This window comes from Megascapheus bottae, chromosome 3 (genome assembly GCF_031878675.1).
Source record: "Megascapheus bottae isolate mThoBot1 chromosome 3, mThoBot2.hap1, whole genome shotgun sequence".
In the NCBI taxonomy this organism is placed as follows: domain Eukaryota; kingdom Metazoa; phylum Chordata; class Mammalia; order Rodentia; family Geomyidae; genus Megascapheus; species Megascapheus bottae.
In genome coordinates, this window is record NC_143511.1 from 6,260,474 (window position 1) to 6,281,739 (window position 21,266).

Consider the following 21,266-nt stretch of genomic DNA (forward strand, 5'->3'; position numbering starts at 1 on the left):
GGGATTACAGGAATAAGACACCAGTGCCTGGCTCATAAGAATTTTTAATTCTCACAACTATTTATAAGTTGTTTGACTGAAGAAACAGGCTTTATGTCTGCTTCTAAACTATCCACCTAGCAGATAAGCACATCTTTCTGCTCCTAGAGAAAGTATAGGCTATCATCTACAGACCACCACGGTGCCTAATGGCAGCCATCACCTCCATCACTTGTTATTTCTAGGCAGTGGGCTGGCAGGAAGAACTTTGTTCTCTATAAGTAGTATTATTGTTGTTATAAAATGCAAATCCAGCTGGGCACAGGCGGCTTCTGCCTGTTATCCTACTCACTCAGGAGGCTGAGATTTGAGGATCACCTGAGGAAGCTAGCCTGGACTAGCAGGAGAGCTCGTGAGACTTTTATCTCCAGTGAACTAGTCAGAAAAAGGTGGATGTGGTGCTGTGGCTGAACTGGTAGAGCTCTAGCCTGGAGTTCTGAAGGGCTCAGGAGCACTAAGAGGCTCAGAAACAGTGCCCAAACCTCAAGACTGGCCAAAACAAAACAAAACAAAACAAACGCAAAGAAACTGATAAACACTGGCGCAAGGTACTATGCTAGGAAAACATATTGTTTTCTTCCAAACTATCCATCCAGTCATACACATTTTAGAAATCATCATCATCATCATCATCATCATCATCATCATCATCGAAGGTATTAGGGTTTGAATCCAGAGCCTTGAACTTGAAGGGTACATGTATCATTAGAGCCATATCCCCAGTCATTTTTGCTTTGATTTATTTCATTTATTTGTTGTGACAATACTGTGGTTTGAACTCAAGGCTTTTTCTCTTGACTTTTTTCCCCTCAAGGCTGACACTCTAGTTTTTGGATGGTTGACTGGAGTTAAGAATCTCTGCCTAAGCTTCAAACTGAATCTTGAAATCTCACCTCCTAAGTAGGTAGGATAACCAACAAGAGCTACTGATACCCAGCTTTTTTTTCTTTACTTTTTTTTTGGGGGGGGGAAGATGGAAGTTGCTGTCCTGGGGCTTGAATCTCTAAGCCTGGGTGCTTTACCTGAGAACCCCCCCACTCTCTGGTTAGTTGGAGATAACAATGTGTCACAGCCTTTCCTGTCTGGGTTGGCTTTGAACTGCAATCCTAGATCTTGGTCTTCTGAGTAGCTAGGATGACAGGTGGGCGACATCAGCTCCCAGCCTGTGGTATATTATTGGGGTAGGATTTTTCCACGTTTGCCTAATCTGGCCTCTGCCTTCTTCCTCCTACCACCTCTTGCATATCTGGAGTTGCAGACATGCACCACCCAAAATAAACTAACTCTCCAGATCTTGAGCTAGTATGATCTCAAGATAGCCTGGATTTTATTATGTGGCCTATGACCCAGATAAGATATCTGCCAATCTGCATCAAACGGTGGGAAAGCCAGGTTCAGTGTGAGATACATGGGAAGAATCTTTTTGTGTTCTTAAATAAGAGGGTCTGACAGATTGTTTTTTTTTTTTTTAAGATTATTATTATTAGCTGAATTTCTCATCTTGCACCTGTTCCTCAACAGGATCTTTGAAGACAGGAGCACATAGAGAAACACACACACACACACACACACCCCAGATCTGTGCTTCCGGGCAGCTCTGTTCTATTTACAGCTTGCTTATGTCGCTTTGGCAGCCCGGCTGGCCCTCCGGGAGGGAGGCCAGGGGTTCCTTGAGGGCTGGGTGAGTGATTGCAGTCACGTGGGCCAGGACCCTTTTCCTTAAAGGCCCTGGCACGCTCCGCACAGGTTTGCACACTGCACACCCTTCTGAGATAAGCAGGGATTCCTGCAGGGGGAAAGGAAGCATTTCGCGTTCCCAGCCGGCCAGTATGACGGACAGAAGCCCTTTCGAAACGGACATGCTCACCCTGACCCGCTACGTTATGGAAAAGGGGCGTCAGGCCAAAGGGACGGGGGAGCTCACCCAGTTGCTGAACTCCATGCTGACTGCCATCAAAGCCATCTCGTCTGCTGTGCGCAAGGCCGGCCTGGCCAACCTGTGAGTTCTGGGGAGCATGCGTAGTGCCTGTGCTCAGGTGCCTGCGCTCGAGCGCAGGCGCAGACTCACAGAGCCTGGGTACACAAATGGCAAGTGTTTGGGCTAGAAACCAGGCCTATGTGCCCAGAAGGATGTCGCATTTCAAGTTTCTGTCTTGCCCAGCTTTTGGTAAGAGAGCTTCAGGCACATTTCAAGAATGAAACAAAATACTCTGAGACTGTGGCTCCAGGGGTAGGTAGGGTGGTAGCCTTGAGCTGAAGAGCTCAGGGACAGCGCCCAGGTCCAGAGTTCAAGCTCCATGACCCCCCCCCCTCCACCCCCAAACACACAGAATACTCTGAGACATTATAATAAGTTAAACCAAGTGCAGTGGCTTGTTTAAAAACATTTGTTGAATTCTCATGAGTTATTGTTGCATGGACAGTTTTTCAATAGAATCTTGGGGGGTTTCTCTTGATGTCCTTAGCAGATCTGAGCAGGACCCTCTTTTTCTCACGGTGGAAAACAAACTTTGCAGGCTGTGTTTAAAAAAGGAAAAATGATTTATCTGTAGCTACAGAGTGTGCAGGAAGAAAGCTGGAAGGTGCTGGATCTGCAATGGGCAGCAAACAGTGCTCTTCTACTTGCGTCTTTTTGTTGCTCTTTCCAAGTACAGAATGACACCACTTTTATGCTACAACAGCTTGTAGCCTTATCAAGTGAAAATCAGTTATAGTCGAGCAACTTTTCTTTGGGTTGCATTGTTTTGTCGTAATTCTTGTTTTTTTTAATTTATTTTGGCAGTATTAACCTAAAGGAAGAACTAACCAAATCTAATCTATTTAAATGGTATTCTTTGCTGATAACTCATGCTTGTAATCCTAACTGCTCAGGAGGCTGAGATCTGTGAAGATCGTGGTTCAAAGTCCAAAGAGACTCTTTATCTCCAATTAACCACCAGAAAATCAGAAGTGGTGTTGTGGCTCAAATTGTTAGAGCACTATAGCAGAAAAAAAGGAAGGAAGGAAGGAAGGAAGGAAGGAAAAAGAAAATCTCAGGAACAGTACCCAGGCCCCGAGTTCAAGTCCCATGACCAACAAACAACATAAAAAGTTATTCTTAAAATAGAGGGGTATTCATAAGAGGTTTGTGTTTGTATTTGTGGTGCTGGCAGTGGAGCACACAACTTCTGCCATGCTAGGCAAGCCCTTTACCTCTGAGCTACATCACTAATCCTGTGTAGTGCTTTTAAGTAAATACCATGACATTATTACAACTTATGTAAGGATTTGGTACCCAGCAGTGAGGCTGAAGTTGAAGATACATTCTTTACAGCTTTTGCTTTCTTGCCTGTGGATTGCTATAAAAGCATTAATTTCCTTTTTCCCTCTCTCTTGACAACCAGAAGGGACAAGCTCTGTCCTGCTTCTTCTGGCGGATGACCCTCCTTCATTTCTTTGTCTCTGAGATCTTAGTGCAGTGTTCTGAATGACATTTCAGGACTATCCACTGGCACCCGTAAGGCTCTTTCCCTCAACTAGTCAGAGCTGCCCTAGCTAGGTTTTTGTTTATGTGCTGCACAACTCTCTCTTTGTGGCAGTAGAATATCAAGATGAGGTAGTTTTAGAAACTGGAGGATTAAGATGTTTAATCTAGCTTGACTTCTATCATGTGACTTACTAAGATCTTTTTATGTACATTTGTTAAAGGTAGAGAAACTCCTACCTGCTAACTTACAGGGTTACTGTCACATTAACTCCATGTGATAATAAAGGCTCAATAAATGTTCCATTGTAATTACGGAATTAGCCAGCTGGTTGATACTCCTGACAGACCACTAGGTGGCAGGGCGGTCATGGAAAGAATGCCTTCCTTCTCCCTCTTCACTCTTTTTTTTTTTTTTTTTTGCCAGTCCTGGGCTTGAGCTCAGGGCCTGAGCACTGTCCTTGGACTTTCTCAAGGCTAGAGCTCTACCACTTGAGCCTCAGCACCACTTCCGGCATTTTTCTATGTATGTGGTACCGAGGAATCGAACCCGGGTCTTCATACATGCTAGGCAAGCACTTTAACCACTAGGCCAAACTCCCGGCCCCTCCCTCTTCACTCTTCCAGGCAGGAGTCCTGAAATGATTTTCTCGATTTCAGCTACTTTCTCTGCCTGTATGACTGCAACTATTAAATATTTCTGCCACTGTCTCACTCAGGGAACTTCATGCCTCCCATTCCTTTGCTTCCTTTTGAGGATATTCCAGATAAATGCAGTTTCAAGTCCTAAGAGGTTCTCATTTCTCCCTTCTTTTTCTTCCTTCTCCTTGGTGTGGATGGCAGGGCATGCTAGAGTACCTAGGCCTGGAACCTCTCAATGGCTTTCTCATGATTATTACGTCCCATTTAGAACATCCAGTCAGAAGTTGGCGAATAACTTTAATGTTAAAGTGTTTAAATGAGGCTGGGCTCTGGTGGCTCATGCCTGTAATCCTAGCTTCTCAGGTGGCTGAGATCTGAGGATCACGGTTTGAAGCCAGCCAAGGCAAGAAAGTCTGTGAGCCTCTTATCTCCAATTAACCACCAGGAAACTGGAAGTGGTGCTGTGGCTCAAAGTGGTAGATCCTTGAGCTGAAGAGTTGAGGGACAGTGCTCAGGCCCAGAGTTCAAGCCCCACCACCAACAGAAAAGGTGTTTAAATGTGTGGAAAGTGTTCAAATGTGAAAAGGCATTGTCTGGAAAGTACTTCTTTTTGTATGCCAACACTGTGACTTGAACTCAGGGCTCAAGGTTAGTGCATACACACAAACACACAATCAAGGAAGATGTTGAGAACTGGAGGTTGCTATATTAGATAGGTACCCAGGGAAACCCTCACTGAGAAATGGTGTCAAAACTGGAATGAGAAGGCAGCCACCTGTCTCTCTGAGGGACATGTGTGAGGTGGGGTGAGGCTGAGACTGGCTGAAGGAAGGTGAGAAGACAGGAAGCCATGCCACGGTATAAACAAGGTTTTCACGGGCCTGGCCCCATGTGCGAACATGGCTTTGCCTCTGAGTGAGAAGAAAATGATTCTGTTTTGAGAATATCCAGGGAGGGTGTGTGTAGTTAAGAGCAGGAAGATCTTTGCCCATTAGTAGTCCAAGACATGAAGCCTCTAGGTCACTTTTTATTTTCAGAGCTGGGGACCGAACCTAGGGCCTCATGTATAATAGGCAAAACTCCGCAACTGAGCTCCACCACCAGCTGCTAGATAGTTTTGTGTGTGTGTGTGTGTGTGTGTGTGTGTGTGTGTGTGTTGTTGTTTTTTTTTTGCCAGTCCTGGGCTTGAGCTCAGGGCCTGAGCACTGTCCTTGGACTTTCTCAAGGCTAGAGCTCTACCACTTGAGCTTCAGCACCACTTCTGGCTTTTTTTTTTCTATGTATGTGGTGCCGAGGAATCGAACCCGGGTCTTCGTGCATGCTAGGCAAGCACTTTAACCACTAGGCCAAACTCCCCGCCCCTAGATAGAAGTTTTATGGCGATTGTTAAGAAAATGGAGAAGAATGAAAACGAAATAGACAGGACTCCATTGTCAGCAGGCTAGGACTATTTATTTCCAGAGAAGGGCACAGACATACCCATGGGTTTGGAGATTGCTTAAGGGACTGGATTTGGGGGCAGGGTTTATATGGAGCTTAACAGGAAGCAGAAAATTAAAGAAAGAGGGGGGGGGGCTATGGTCTCCTGGGAGCCAAGGAGAGAGAGGTCCTGGGAGTTGAACTCAAGGCTTGGGCACTGTCCCTGAGTCTTCTTGCTCAAGATTACTGTACCCTCACTTGAACTATAACTCCAATCTGACCTTTCAGTGGTTAATTGAAGAGAAGAGTCTCATGAACTTTCCTGCCTCTGCTGGCTTTGAACTGTGATTCTCAGCCTCCTGAGAAGCTAAAGTCATAGGCTGAGCCAAGCTGACGTGTCTGATTTTAGGAGCAGTTCCATTTTTTTTTCTACCCCTCTGTACTGATGGTGGGTTTGTATTTTAATAAGATTGTATTTATCTCGCAGGGAGACTAAGGAAATACAACAAGGTCCCAAGGTGGAGAGCCACTGCTGAGACACAATATACATCTTGTGTATTTATAACCCTGGGACTGCAAAGCCATGGGGGGAAAAGTGGGGTGCTGGGGTGCTTTAGCTCTGGGTGTTCTTTGCTGGAGTAAGCACTTCCTTAGGGGCTTAATTCAGTCTTTTGTCTTCTTAGATATGGAATTGCAGGAAGTGTGAATGTGACAGGAGATGAAGTGAAAAAATTGGATGTGTTATCCAATTCCCTGGTGATCAACATGCTCCAGTCTTCCTACAGCACTTGTGTCCTGGTCTCTGAAGAGAATAAAGATGCTATTATCACCTCTAAGGAAAGAAGAGTGAGTCTTGGGAAACCTGAAGTACTGCTTATTACCAGTAGATGGAGCCACTTAGCTACCTGGCTAGGCAACTGCTTACTGATTGTCTTGTCTGGCCTTTAGGGTTCCCCATCCCTTCTTTTTCTCTCTCCCTCCCTCCTCCCTCTCTTTCCTCTCTTCCTCTTTTTCTCCCTCTCTTTCCTCCTTCCTTCCTTTCACCTGCCTGCCTGCCTGCCTCCCTCCCTTCCTTCTCCTTTCTTTCTTCCTTCCTTCTTTCCTTCCTTCCTTCCTTCCTTCCTTCCTTCCTTCCTTCCTTCCTTCCTCCTTTTTTCTTCTTTCCTTCTTTTGCTCCCTCCCTCTTCCCTTTGTCACCCCTTCCTTCCTTGCTTTTGTTCCCCCTCTTTTCTTTTCTCTTTCTCTTCCTCCTTTCTTTCCCTGTCTTACCTGTCTAGGAGGAGGCCAGAGTGACTTCGAGTGTATTTTCCAGAATATACCAAATGCTCTGCAAGTGTCTATTGAGCTGCTCTCCACAAACATTTCATATGTTTGTGGCCCTAAATTTATTGTTGTGGTAGCATCCCAGACTTAGTGCAACCCTGCGGATGGAAAGTTGTGCTGACCTGGTGCTTTCTTCACTGTCCCTTAGGGAAAATATGTGGTCTGCTTTGACCCCCTGGATGGCTCTTCCAACATTGACTGTCTAGCCTCCATCGGAACCATATTTGCCATCTACAGAAAGGTGAGCATATGAGCTGACTTTTCATATCTCCTTCCTGTGGGTGTTTCTGGGCTCACAGATTCTAGTGTTGTGGGCATACTGGGAACTTTTCTCTATTTTGATCTTCTCAATGGTAATTCTCCCTTGGCCTTCTATTGGCATTCCTGGGAGAGGGTGAGGCAAAATGTTACATGGGACTTTTCTTTTCAGTGTGTTCCTGTACTGGAGCTTGAACTGAGGACCTGCAGCTTTTGCTCAACTTTCTTGTTCACACCTGGTACTCTACCATTTGAGCCACATCCCTAGTAAATCTTTTTGCCAGTTAATGGGAACTGGAGTCTTGCAGATGTTTCTGCTTAGACAGGCTGCAAACCATTATCCTCCAAGTGTCAGCCTACTGAAATAGCGAGGTGTACAGAATGAGCACTGGAACTCAGCTTGCAACTTTATGACTAGAATATGATGTCAGATGTGGCACAGATTGAATCCTTTATGCAGAGCATTGGATCAGAAATATTTCAAATTGCAGACTTTTGCTGATAGTACATTATTTGCATATACATAATGAAGTATCTTGTGGGTGGTATCTGACAATAAACACAAAATTCATTTGTGACTTTCCTAACACACACATGCCTTGAATGTAATTTTATGTAATTGTTTTTCTTTTTGGTTGGTCATAGGGCTTCAACTCTGGGCCTGGGCCCTGTTCCCTGAGCTCTTCAGCTCAAGGCTAGTGCTCAGTCACTTGAGCCAAAGCACCACTTCTGGTTTCCTGGTGCTTAATTGGAGATAAGAGTCTCATGGACTTTCGTGTCCAGGCTGGCTTTGCATCAGGATCCTCAGATCTCAACCTCCCGAAATAGCTAGGATTACAGGTGTGAGCCATCGGTGCCCAGCTTGCAATGAATTTTTTTTTTTACTACATCTGCTTTTTTTTGTTGTTTATTAAGGAGCGGTGGGCATTGCAGACCTTCCCAAGGGATTGGAGGCTGTGCGTCTGAGCTGGGACAGGACTTGGGGTTTTATGGGGTCTAAACAAGCAGGGCAGAAGTTACTGCAAAAGCCACTGGGTGAAGGGAGGTGGGGGCGTCCCAGTTGGGCCCAGGATGGGATGTTTACAGCCAGGCTTACGTAGATGACCCTGCTGGAGTCAGGAGTCTGTCTTTGGTGGCTTGCAGGGAGACAGCCAAATCATGACGTCAAAATGTTGGGAACCAAATCCTAGTTTAGAAGGCCCTTGACAGGTTCTTCTAGCTCCATGGGCTTCCCAGTGTTGGACGGCTTGTCTAGTCACTGCAGATTCTTCACTTGATTGGGTGATGGAGGTGACAGTGTTATTTTAAAAAAGAATACACTATTCCTATTCCTATTATTGCCTTTACTATTATGGTGTACAGAGAGGTTGCCATTTTGTAAGTCAGTCTGAATCGCATGATTGCATTTGTTTCCCCTCTCTTTCTCTCTCCCTTTCTGCATCCTCACCTCAAAGAAAACAAAAACCACCATCACTACCACCAGCTCCATCACCACCAACAATAAAATCCATGTTTCTATTTTCTGGAGTTGATTTTGATAAATAATATTTTCAATGTTCAGAGAAGTTACTATGCCTTTGGGGTCCTCTGAGGATAACTTCCTTTAGTCTGACTGTGTGTGAATGCCTAGAGTCCTGCATAGGTTACCATGTCCAGTTAGACTTTAGATCTAGCTTCCACCTATGAGGGAATACCTGGGCTGTTTATCCTTCTGAGCTTGGCTTACCTCCTGGCATGAATAGTGCTTTCTTGGAAGGCCAGGGAGTCTGTTCTGTGAGACACTGCATACAACCAGAATCCAGTATTCCTAATTGTTAATAGAGTGATTAAGGAGCATAGTTTGTAACAATGAGCAAGAACATGGCTTTAGCATCTCATTCCCAGGATGCAGACAAATATGCTTGGGAGACAGGATGGAAACAGCCCAAGAGTCTCAGCTAGGATTGCTAATGCACACTGCAGCTCATTTCCTCTGAACATCATTTACCGTAGCTTGACATGGTTACTGAGCCTGCTGCATAGGATGCTAACCTCTGAAAGGATGAGTTGTCCAAAAGAAATGGAGCCCATTCACGAGGCCGCTGTGCCAGCCAGTTTCTCCTTGCAGTGACCAAATAATGGACAAGAGCAAGACTTATTACAACAGTCCAAAGAGAGAGAAAGGAAGACAGACAGACAGGCAGACAGACCTACTTCCTTCAGCTAGGCCTTACCTCTTACTAAAGTCTGTAGAACCTCCCCAAATAATACCACCATCTGGTGACCAAGCTTCTAATGCATGGGACATCTAAAATTGTTTCCCTATTTTTATGTTTTCTAATTACATTAAGTAGTTGTCCAGAGGAGTTTCAACTCAACATGTCAGTGTATGAGTACAGTGCTTCCTCATTCAGTTCACCCCTCCCACCATTCTCCCCTGCATCTCTTCCAACCACACCCATCTCCTCAAGCTACCTGGCTCCATCTTCACGTATGGACACTGCATACTATGACTGCCTTCTCCACTCCTTCCTTCATCTACCACTCTCCTGGTCACCTCAAGCCGGCCCTGCTCACCCTAAATTCCGACTTCTTGGTATCCATTTTGTTAGACTGTGAATTCATTGTTCAAAGAAGTTACACGAATGAAATTCCTATATCGTACTTTAGTTAGTATGTTCATATATGTGTGTATACATACATTCATGTATATGTTTTGCATATGTTTATATATATTTATTCTTTACATTTAAAGAATATACATGTAAAAGAAAGCATGAATTCCTTGTCTCTCTGGGCCTGAGTTACTTCACATAACCTGATTTTTTTTTTCCTAGTCCATCAATTTCTCTTGCAAATATCTGATGGATGAATAAAGTTCCACTGTATATGTGGTATGTACATTTGTGTAATATATAATATATTAACATCTATTATATACATGTGCAATATGCATATTACACACATAAATAAAATACATGTACATGCAAATGTCACATTTATCATGGAAAGTCATCTGACCTGGTTCCCTAACTTGACTATGGAAAATAGGGCAGCAATGAACATAGCTGTGAAAATGTTTGTTTTTTTTTTTTACTACAGCCTGACTTGTAATTTGGGGGGACAAATACCCAAGAGTAGTATCTCTGGATCCTGGGATAATTTATGAGCTTTTTCTATGTGTTATGTAGGAAGACTCGTCCAAACCATAATAGTGGTTGAGTCATGAAAGCAAGTCTCAAGTCCACCTCCTTGGGATAAGACTGGGAGATATTTATGGGCGTGGGGAAGGGCACTGGAGAGTAACAGAAAGCAGATAATTGAATTAAGACAAGAGCGTTTATTCAGGTTTCCCACTCTCAGCATGCTCTTCCTAAAGTGGCTCCAGAAGCTCTGAAGCACCTCCTCTGGCAAAGGGTTCTCTTCAGCAACAGTAACAGGTTTTTCTTTTTTTTTTCTCTTCCATTCCACAGACCACAGATGATGAGCCTTCAGAAAAGGATGCTCTGCAGCCTGGCCGAAATATTGTGGCAGCTGGCTATGCGCTCTACGGCAGTGCAACCCTGGTAGCTCTTTCCACGGGTCAAGGTGTGGACCTCTTCATGCTGGACCCAGTAAGTGCTGAGCTCATCCATGGCTTGCGGGGCTGGAGGGAGGAGTTTTAGAAGCTTGTAGGAGGCTCTGTTCATCATCAGTGATTGCTGGTGGTTGCCCTATCAGCTCAGAGGAGCCTATTTCCACAGCCAACTTTGCCCTACAGTAGGGAACAATGCCCCTTGGGGGCACTGTTCTTTTCTGATTGGCAAGAGAGAAGATGGCCTTGCCTCAGTTAAATAAAAGACTTTCCTACATCGATGGGAGAGCTGAGGACTCAGGTGAGCCGTGAGAAGGCCTAGAGACCAAAAAGAGAACCAAAAAGTTCATTTGTTCTGTTATTGTTGCTCAGAATTTAACTTGCTATGTTCTAGGCTTGATCTAGAGATACAGAAAAACCCAAATCAGAGTTGCCCACCTAGGTTAATAATTAATAAATGAGTAATCCTTAAACAAAGGATGTTTTTAAGAGGCAGAACTCAAAGCCAACCTGCTCCAATGCAGCAGATGCCCAGAGTAGCTGATTAATGTTTAGAAACCAAAGACTGCTAGAAATACACTTAAAATAAAAAGTGCAGGTGGATTGTGCTTGTAATCCTAGCTACGCAGGAAGCTGAGATCTGAAGACCAAAAAAAAAACAAAAAAGCTGTAAGTGGAGCTGTGGCTCAAGTGGTAGAGGACTAGTTTTGAGCAAAAGAAGCTCCGGGATAGTACCCAGGCCCTGAGTTCAAGCCCCAGGATTGGCACACATGAAAAAAGGAGAATTGGTTTTCTAGGTAAGGAAATTACAGTGAGAAGGAATATGGAACATCGTGTTGAGAGGGATTTGGATATGTTCAATATAGTCTTAGACTTTGCTAAATCTAAGGGGATATAAACAAGAGAGGATTTGTTCTAGATTGAATGAAGTTTAGAAGTTCAGAAGTGTCATGCATAATTAAACATCTAGATGAAATTTCTACGGGAGGCAGGAAGGGTACAGTGAACATAGATACTCATCCCTTGTGCTAGGCTGGAGAGAGGCACTGTTGGAGACTTCTTGAAGTTGTTAGGAGACATTGTCACTGTCTTGTTTCAAACATGATCAATGGGGCTTTGTTACTGTGTTCTGGAAAACTTCCTGGGGCAACTTTGAGTCTAGCAGCCAGCTTTGAGGTATCATGGCAAGAGTTTACACATTCCCAAAGTCTCCAACAGATCTCAAAAGGTGTCCAGTTTCCAGGCTTTAATTTTTGTTCTGGTGACTTTGATATCAGCATTTAAAATGATAACTACAATCAGTGGGTCATATTATATAATTAGGTATGCATTCTACAGATGTGTTTGTTGTTTAGGTCTAGTATTCATACATGAGAGAACATATGTATAGTTTGTCTTTCTGAACCAGACTTACTCTATGATCATCTATAATGATGTTTGAGTTTATCTCTTTTCCTGTAAATGATATTTCATTCTTCTTTACGGACAAATAATTCTCAGTTGTGTATATATGGCACAGTTTTTTTTTTGATCCACTCATTAGGTGTAGTCATATGGGCTATTTCCAGAGCTTGGCTGTTGTGTGTAGTGCTGCAGTGAACAGAGAGAAAAGCCACATCTCTTGCAGCTTTCAATATTCTTTCCTCGTTCTGTATACTCAGTGCTTTGTCTACACCTTGCCACGGAGTTGTTATTCCCCTATCCACCTGTCTCTATTTTTGCTGCCATCCTTCTCTAGGTTGTCTTCTCTTTAAGCTACTGCTGTCAGCAATCTGTCATTTTCTAGCACTCTCTCATTGAAGGCACAAATCTTCCTGAAAACATTCAACTGGGAAGAAAAATTTGCTAGGTTATTTTGCAGATAAATACAGCTAAATGTTTGTTTTTTCTCATCTATCTATCTGTCTGTCTGTCTGTCTGTCTGTCTATCATCTATCATCTCTCGATCCTCACTTTGGTGGTACTGAGGTTTGAACTCAGGAATTTCCACTTATTAGGCTGGCACTTTATCACTTGAGGCACACCTCCATCCCCTTTTGTGTGTATGAGCTGACATTGGGGAGGTTACAAAAGGGGACCCTGGGTCTTTTCCCTTTGAGTTATTTTACTTCTATTCTAGTTCACTTGGCTACATATGACGGCTCACAATTATAGCAGTTCTTTTCTATTACTCACAGCAGGGCAAGCTCCAGGGTGACCAGAGGAAATCCCTAAATCCTCTCCCAACGTCCTCTGACTATTATGGGTTGTGCTTTTGGCTTTTGTTTCCTGGAATCGCTCTTTTTCCTGAAACCTCCCATCATCTCTTTTTAGGCGCTTGGTGAATTTGTGCTGGTGGAAAAAGATGTTAAGATTAAGAAGAAAGGGAAAATTTATAGCCTCAATGAGGGCTATGCCAAGTATTTTGATGCTGCCACCACTGAATATGTGCAGAAAAAGAAATTCCCTGAGGTAAGTGAAGAAATCCTAGACCACTGTCAGGGAAATGATGTCTCTGTACACTCCTACTTGGTAGAAGTTTTAGGGTCTGGTGGGAAAGGTTAGTTCCATTATTTGCAGTTCTGGTCCACATAAGCCTGGTAGAAACAACTGGCATTTGTGTGGATTTTCTGGTGTGCTAATGATTTCTACCCACAATGTTGAAATTGCATTTGATAGCTAGCTTCATAGACATTTCACCAGCTCTTAAAATTAATCTACAAATTTAGAATGAAAAAAATGAAAGTGTATGCCTTAAATCAAACATAGGTTCATTTTCATCAAGCAGAACATACGGTTTTCATCTTGCTGTGACCAGTATTCTGTACAAATAGGACTTGTACAAAAGTTGGCTGTAGTGAAGGCTGAGGAGATCTTTGAGATAGACTAGATTGAGACATACACTAGTGTTTCCAGATTTGCCACCATGAAGAAAAAAACTGAGATGAGACTAAAGTAAGAAATGAGGAGGAAGTCTTATTGCAGAATGAAAGTTCACCCTTGGTGAACCAAAAGAAATACTTTAGGGTGCCAGGTGAGGTGGCTCATGCCTGTAATCCTAGCTACTCAGGAGGCAGAGATCTGAGGATCTCGGTTCAAAGCCGGCCTGTACTAAAAAGTCTTATCTCCAATTAATTATCAGAAAATGGGAAGTGGCACTGTGGCTCAAGGGTAGAGCTGTGGCCTGAGCTGAAGAGCTCAGGGACAACACCTAGGCCCAGAGTTTAAGACCCATGACCAACAAAAAAAATCCTTTAGGGATTAGTCAGATTCAGATAGAAAGTAAGCAAAAGAAATACAATGAGGGAAGGGAATGATGTTTGGTTTAAAGGCTTTGGTTATTGCTATCAAATGCAGGTGAAAGTCAGTTCTAAAATTTGAAGTTTATGTTAGCATTGCCAGTGACTCTATTTCGTATTTTCAGTGTTATGTTTCTGATAAAATTTCTGATTATATTTAGAACATATTGTTAGCAGAAAAACTGTCCAAGTATATGAGCTATTGTGCATAACAGAATACCCCCAAATTTGGAGGCTTAAAATAACAGTTATTGTCTCAAAGTTTCTGTGGCTGAGCAAGTCAGACCTGTGTGCAAGTCTTCAAATCCTATAAAATCTCATTTGCTGAAGCTCTTATTTGGAAATTTATTTTAGCTTGTCAATACTCATTTATTAGATGCTGAGCTAGTTCTAGGCTTTGTCAGAATGTAAAAATTTGGAAGGTCCTGTGAAATCTATTGCCTTTTTACACTGTCAGGGAATTATTAGGTTAGACAAAGAAGTCATAGGTGATTCACTTAACGGGGAAAATATAAATCTGTCCAAATAAGGCACATGTTGTGCCTTTAACTGCTTTTGCAGTGCTTGGAGAACAAGCATGGTCCTTGATTTATTTCTCTTTCAACAAATATTCCTTTCGTTACATGTGACTAGTAAAACTGAGCTTAAAAATATTGTCATACTTCTTTGAATTCTTTCACGGTGTTTAATTTTTCCTCCTAGTTGGTGAAAACTGCTTGCAGCCTAGTATAAAAATTGTCACTGTGTCTTCTCAAGAGCACTGCTTTTCACACTGGGGCTTTGTGAACCCAGAAATGGTACAGTTGGTAAACCCATGGAATCTTTGCTTTTTTTCCTCCTCTAGGACGGCAGTGCCCCTTATGGGGCCAGGTATGTGGGCTCCATGGTGGCTGATGTGCATCGCACTCTTGTCTATGGAGGGATCTTCATGTACCCAGCCAATCAGAAGAGTCCTAAGGGAAAGGTAATTTTCCTGTGTCTACCAGCCAGTGTCCTGGTCAGAGGTCTAGCTGGAGTTTTTCTCCATGTTTGTTGTTTAGCTATCAGGCTGCTCCGTGATATGTGTTTGTGAATGAGCAGGGGGAGGGAAACAAAGTCTTTTTCCCATTAGTGTGTTTTGAGGTTACAGGGGGAGGGGGAAGTTGGGAGAAGGAGATGGCTGATTGTGAGTGATGACTCTTACGGATTTCTCTTGCTATAGTCTCATTCCCATCATTCACTACCAGTAACTTGTGCTCATTCCTGTTTTCCACAGCTGTGTCTAACTTTTAGCACCACCACCAATTGATTTGAAATCATTGCCCTCTTGAATAACCTAGGAAAAGATGCCAACCCACTTCCCAGAGAGCATGCACATGAACATGCACTTACATTTGCTTTCGAAGGGTCAGAAGTGTCTTGTAATTCTCCAGAGAGAGCCTAAGCTCTAGAATAAACACTTTCCCACAGATCTCTTCAATATTTCTGAAAGGAAAGATCCTGGAATATCTATCTGTATGCGATGCCACACTAAAATACCTAGTGGGAATCTTGGGATACAAATTCATCTGTTTTGATTAGAATTTCTCATGTCAGTGTATATGAGTTTTACTCACATGGAGGAGCAGTCAAATCAGATAAAGACCTGAATTTTTCATGGTTACACCAACAATAGGCCACGTGCACGCCTGTGTGTGTGTGTGTGTGTGTGTGTGTGTGTGTGTGTGTGTGTGTGTGATTTAGGTTGATCATAGAGTTTCCAGATATCAGAATAGTGGCAGATTCAAAGCCACAGTAAGAAATCTGACAGAACTCCTGAGGCCAAAGAAAAGATTCTAATATAGGTTGTTGTATAAGGCATTTCTTCTTGCAAGAGCATTTACCTCATGTGTATTAATTTGCATACAGAACTAAGAATCCCAGAGAAGTCTGCGCAAGAGGTACTAAGGAAAGAAAAGTGCAGTGGAGTACTAAGTAAGAACAAGTAAAAGATGTGAAAATTTGTAAATAAGAATATTCGTGCTGGGCGCTGTGGCTCACACCTATGATCCTATAGGAGGCTGAGATCTGAGGATTGTGGTTCAAAGCCAGCCCAGCCACTAAAGACCAAGAGACTTTTATCTCCAATTAACCACTAGAAAACCAGAAGTGGCATTGTGGCTCAAGGTATAGGGCTGTAGCCTTGAGCTGTAGAGCTCAGGGACAACATCCAGGCCCAGGGGTAGGGTGGTAGCCTTGAGCTAAAGAGCTCAGGGACAGCGCCCAGGCCCAGAGTTAAAGCCCCACAGCTAACAAAAAGAAAAGAAGAATATTCATACTACACAATCAGTTCCAACAGGTAGAATATAAAAATAATGATTATTAAACTCAAACAATTATTAATAATCTTACTGATAATTAAAATAATTAGTAATGAGTTAGAACGTATCTACATATAATTACTTAAGCATGTTCTATAAACATAAGAAATTCTATATTAATTGCATAATAACCATTATTCATATTGAAGGTTCTTGATTCCTAGACTCTAGCTCTCTGATATGTGTGTGTGTGTGTGTGTGTGTGTGTGTATGTATATATACATTATCCTCTCCTGTATGAACTTGTGTTTGTATAGCTGTGAGAAGTTTTAATTGCCAAAAAATATTAAAAAGAGTAGATCACATGGCCTGTAGGCCATGAGGTGTGTTTTCTATGAAGTTGGACCATAACAGGGACATTTGAGGTCATAGCACAGTACATTATTTTGGTTCCAAAACAATTTCATTATGTGACCATGCTGAGATTTTTTAAAATTTAACTTTTTATTGTTGGGGTAATGTATAGAGGGGTAGTAGGTGGATTACTTCTCACACATTGATATACTTTCTTATTTTTGTCCCCATACATCTCTTCCTATCCCTCCCACTCCCCTTGTATTCCCCCTTCCCTTTCCTATTTCAAATAAACAAATAGACATATATACAATATGCCAGGTAACAAAGTCAGATTCAGTAACAATATGAGATTAACCAAAGGGCAGAAAAAGAAAAGATAAGTAACATAGTACATTAAGAACAATAATCACACAAGATAAAATTCTTGTTTCTATATCCTAGAAATTCTTTTTTTTTTTTTTTTTTTTGCCAGTTCTGGGCTTGAGCTCAGGGCCTGAGCACTGTCCTTGGACTTTCTCAAGGCTAGAGCTCTACACCTTGAGCCTCAGCACCACTTCCGGCTTTTATCTATGTATGTGGTACCGAGGAATCGAACCCGGGTCTTCATGCATGCTAGGCAAGCACTTTAACCACTAGGCCAAACTCCCGGCCCCTATCCTAGAAATTCTTTTATTTAGTCTCATCCTATGTGACCTTATGTACCTAGATTTTGAGCTATTATAATTCTCTGCTAGGGGAGTCCTGGATGTATAGTAATTATTACAAATGAAGGAAACCATTGAGCCTATGTTCCTTTGGGTCTGGCTTACTTCACTTAATATGACTTTTTCCAGATCTTTCCATTTTCTTACAAATGGGGTGATGTCATTCTTTCTAGTGGCTGCATAGAATCCCATTGTGTATAAGTACCACATCTTCTTGATCCAGTCATTTACTGGGGGGGGGGGGCTCTGGGTTGGTTACATATCTTTGCTATGGTAACTAGTGCTACAATGAACATCATTGTGCTAGTGGATTTAGTATGTCCTTGTTTCTGGACATTTGGGTAAATGCCAAGGAGTGGGATTGCTGGGTCATAGGGGAGCTCTATGTTTAGTCTTTTGAGAAACTGCCTTACTGCTTTTCATAAAGGTTGAATGAATTTACACTCCCACCAACAGTGTAGTAATGATCCTGCCTGGCCACATTCCCGCCAGCATCTGTTGTTATTAGATTTCTTGATCATGGCCATTCTAACTGGACTGAGGTGAAATCTCAGAGTTGTTTTGATTTGCATTTCTTCTATGGCCAGAGATGCGGAGCATTTCTTCCTGTGTCTATAGGCCATTCTTATTTCCTCTTCAGAGAAGTCTCTCTTTAAGTCTTTAGCCCACCTGTTAATGAGATGGTTGTTTTTTGAGGATTTGTTTTGGAGAGATTCAATTTTTTTAGCTGTTGATATATTTTGGATATGAGGCCTTTCTCTGTTGTATGGCTAGTGAAGATCTTCTCCCACTCTGTGGGCTTTCTATTTAACTTGCTAGCTATGTCCTTTGTCATACAGAAGTTCTGCAGTTTAATGCAGTCCCATTTGTCCAAACTTTCTTGTTGTGTTTTGGGGTCTTTATTAAGAAAGTTTCTACCTGTGCCAAGGAGACCTAGTGTATCTCCTATTCCTTTTTGTAAAGTTTTCAGTTCAGTGTATCTGCTTTTACCTCGAAGTCTTTGATCCATTTGGAGTTAATCCTGGTGCAGGGTGACATAGAAGGATGCAACTTTAGTTTTCTGCAAGTGCTTAACCAGTTCTGCCAGCACCACTTGTTGAAGAGCTGACTTTCTTCCATTCTATGTTTTTTTTTGAGGGAGGGGGCTCCCTTATTGAAGATTAGGTGGCCATAGGTCTGGGTCTTCACTTCTCTTCCATTGGCCCTCAGGCTTGTTCTTGAGCCACTATTCTGAGGACTGGTGGTCTAGGGCAGGGGAATTTTACAGGGTTAGGATAGTCAATGACCCCTGGTGTCTTAGCCTCCTATTTATGGAATGTGTGGCTCTACATGGACCAAAGACATTTTATTCCTTTCCTTGAAACAAAGTCACAATCATAATATCAGCACATTATGATTATTTTTCAAAGTCCTGTAAATATGTCTTCAGCATAGATTTGAAGGAAAGAATGATGGTTGCATAAGCTCCTCAGTTTGCTCGCCTCCAAAACAGAATAAAAATGAACAGGCCATGTCAACTCTTCCTATAAGCTAACTACAGGAAATGAGCTTTTAAAAAAATAACATTTTGCATAACTGGTGAGAAAAATGGAGAACAGATCATGACATTAAGTTGGGGGTGCAGTGGGAATATCTGAATCCGTGTCTGGGGTAGGACATCACAATGTAATTACAGGATTGAACCCCAAAAGGATGTCACTCCTTCTGGTCTCCTTCCATTCAGTTCAGCATGTGTTTTTAGACATAAGGCAGGGACCTGCAGGTTCTCATACAGCCTCTGGGAATATTACAGGACACTTCCTCTGAACAGGTGCAGCGCTGGGTTCTTAGGTACAGTGTAGAAGTGAGATGCAGGCTTCTTTTAACCCTTGTTTCTGAGACTTCACCTGGGCATGTCCATGCAAATATCTAATGGCCTCTCCACTTTTTTGTTTTGTTTTATAAGACACTCTAGGTTTGGAGACAGTGTAACAACTAAGTGTGGCAGACACCATCCTTGCCCTCAAGGGAAGGTATACCTTGTGAGGGACATACAGACTTGTGTTAACTGTTATGAAAGGGGATGTTATTGGAACATAACCAAATGGAATTTATCTTAGTCTAGGAGGGCAAAGGGAAAGACCAGGTAAACACCACCAAACTATTTGGCTAAGTTATACTTGAGATGTAGACTACCTTCACATCGTCCCAGACACTGTGGTTATTTAGCACTCTCAAGGTGATATTACCGGTCACCCAAGATTGACATTTTGTTAGCAGTAAGGCCTTACATATAAATCTTTCTCGGAGATTGGAAGCATGACTCAGGTAGCAGAGCACCCGCGAAATGAATGAAAGCATCAGATATTGAGTTTGAGCCATGATCTCAGACAAGGAAAGGAGAAAGAAGAAAGGAAGGAAGGAAGGAAAGGGAGGGAGAGAGGGAGGGAGGGAAATCTTTCTAACTAGAACAGAACGAGTTAGCCTCATTGCTGAAGCAGTAAGAAATGTATGTCTCTGAAGGCATGTGATGAGTACCAGTGAGGCTTCAGCCTTCTGTAAAGCTGAAAGCGTAGGCAGCTACTCAGATTCAGGAAACACAGAGATTCCTCAAGTTTTAGTTGTATGGCTTGGGGTGTTTGATGACTTTGCAGATCTGTGCTACCTGGCTCTGTTTCTCCACAGCTCCGGCTCCTGTATGAATGCAATCCTGTGGCCTACATCATTGAGCAGGCAGGAGGCCTGGCAACCACAGGCACCCAGCCGGTATTGGATGTGAAGCCTGAGAGTATCCACCAACGGGTGCCCCTCATTCTGGGGTCCCCAGATGATGTGCAGGAATATCTCACCTGTGTCCAGAAAAGCCAGACTGGCAAGTCAGCTTGACTCCACAGGCCTCTTTGTCTAAGTGAATGAGACATAGAGATAGATGGTGGAGATGAGGAAACAGAAGGCAAATTCACCTAGTCAAATTCAGAAGAGAACAGCAGAAACTGCTAAGGACAGGTCCAGAAGCCACGGATAATGCTGTAGCCAGTGTAAAGGGCTAAAAATAAATGCTCACATGAGAAAATAACAGCTTTGATTTGTCTTCTGTTATGAATAGTGGCAAATATGCAAAATAGTAACTCTAAATCCATCAAGACAGATCAAGAGCTACCACCTGAGGACTAAAAACACATAGATCATTTAGAATTTGTCTTGATTGGCTTGACATTTGTATTTAAATTCTTACCCTGTTAGGGGTTATTTTCCTTCTTTGCATCTGTGTGTGTGTGTGTGTGTGTGTGTGTGTGTGTTTGTAAGTGACAAGTTCTTCAGAAGTTTTTGGTCATATTTTGGATGTTTTAAGTTAGAAATCTTTTTTTTTCCAGTCCTAGGGCTTGAACTCATGCCTTCAGCACTGTCCTTGGGCTTTCTCAAGGCTAGAGCCCTACCGCTTGAGCCACAGCACCACTTCGGCTTTTTCTATGTATGTGGTACCGAAGAATCAAACCCAGATCTTCCTGCATGCTAGGCAAGTAGTCTACCACTAGGCCAAACTCCTGACTCTTAAGTTAGAAATCTTACAAAACCCTTCCTTCCTCCCCCCCCCCCCTTCTCTCTCCCTCTCTCTGTCTGTCTGTCTTTCTTTTTTCTTTTGGGTGTATGTGTGATGATACTGGGGCTTAAACTTAGGGCCTGGATGCTTGGATTATGGAGCTCTGTGCTTCTTTAGCTTGTATGTGCTTCTTTAGCCTTTTTCTTTTTTAATTTAGGGACTAGTTTGTTAGGTCTAAATGTAGCCTCAGTCTGACTTCTGATTCTCTTACCTATCTTCGCCAATGTCATAGCAGCACTCCTGAAGTCTAGCTTCAAGTTCAGCAATTTATCTTTATTTCTTGGGAACTCAAAGACAAAGCTCTGAAATGCACTAGGAGCTGAGAACTGATCGCTCGCATCTCTAGTCTAGCTGAGATCTGAGACTATGAG

General features: G+C 42.7%; 1 protein-coding gene across 2 annotated transcripts; it reads left to right on the plus strand.

Annotated features, from left to right (window-relative positions):
• Window positions 1-1,811: 1,811 nt before the first annotated feature.
• Window positions 1,812-20,355, plus strand: Fbp2 (fructose-bisphosphatase 2). 2 transcript variants are annotated; one of them, XM_090329050.1, is made up of 7 exons: window positions 1,812-2,038; window positions 6,247-6,409; window positions 7,035-7,127; window positions 10,597-10,737; window positions 13,011-13,148; window positions 14,820-14,939; window positions 19,980-20,355. In XM_090329050.1, the coding sequence occupies exons 1-7, from the start codon at window positions 1,869-1,871 to the stop codon at window positions 20,178-20,180; spliced, it is 1,026 nt and encodes a 341-aa protein (XP_090185176.1). In that variant the 5' UTR covers window positions 1,812-1,868; the 3' UTR covers window positions 20,181-20,355. The 2 variants fall into 2 exon arrangements, with proteins under 2 accessions (XP_090185176.1, XP_090185177.1); XM_090329051.1 differs by lacking the exon at window positions 19,980-20,355 and adding an exon at window positions 15,863-15,951.
• Window positions 20,356-21,266: the final 911 nt, after the last annotated feature.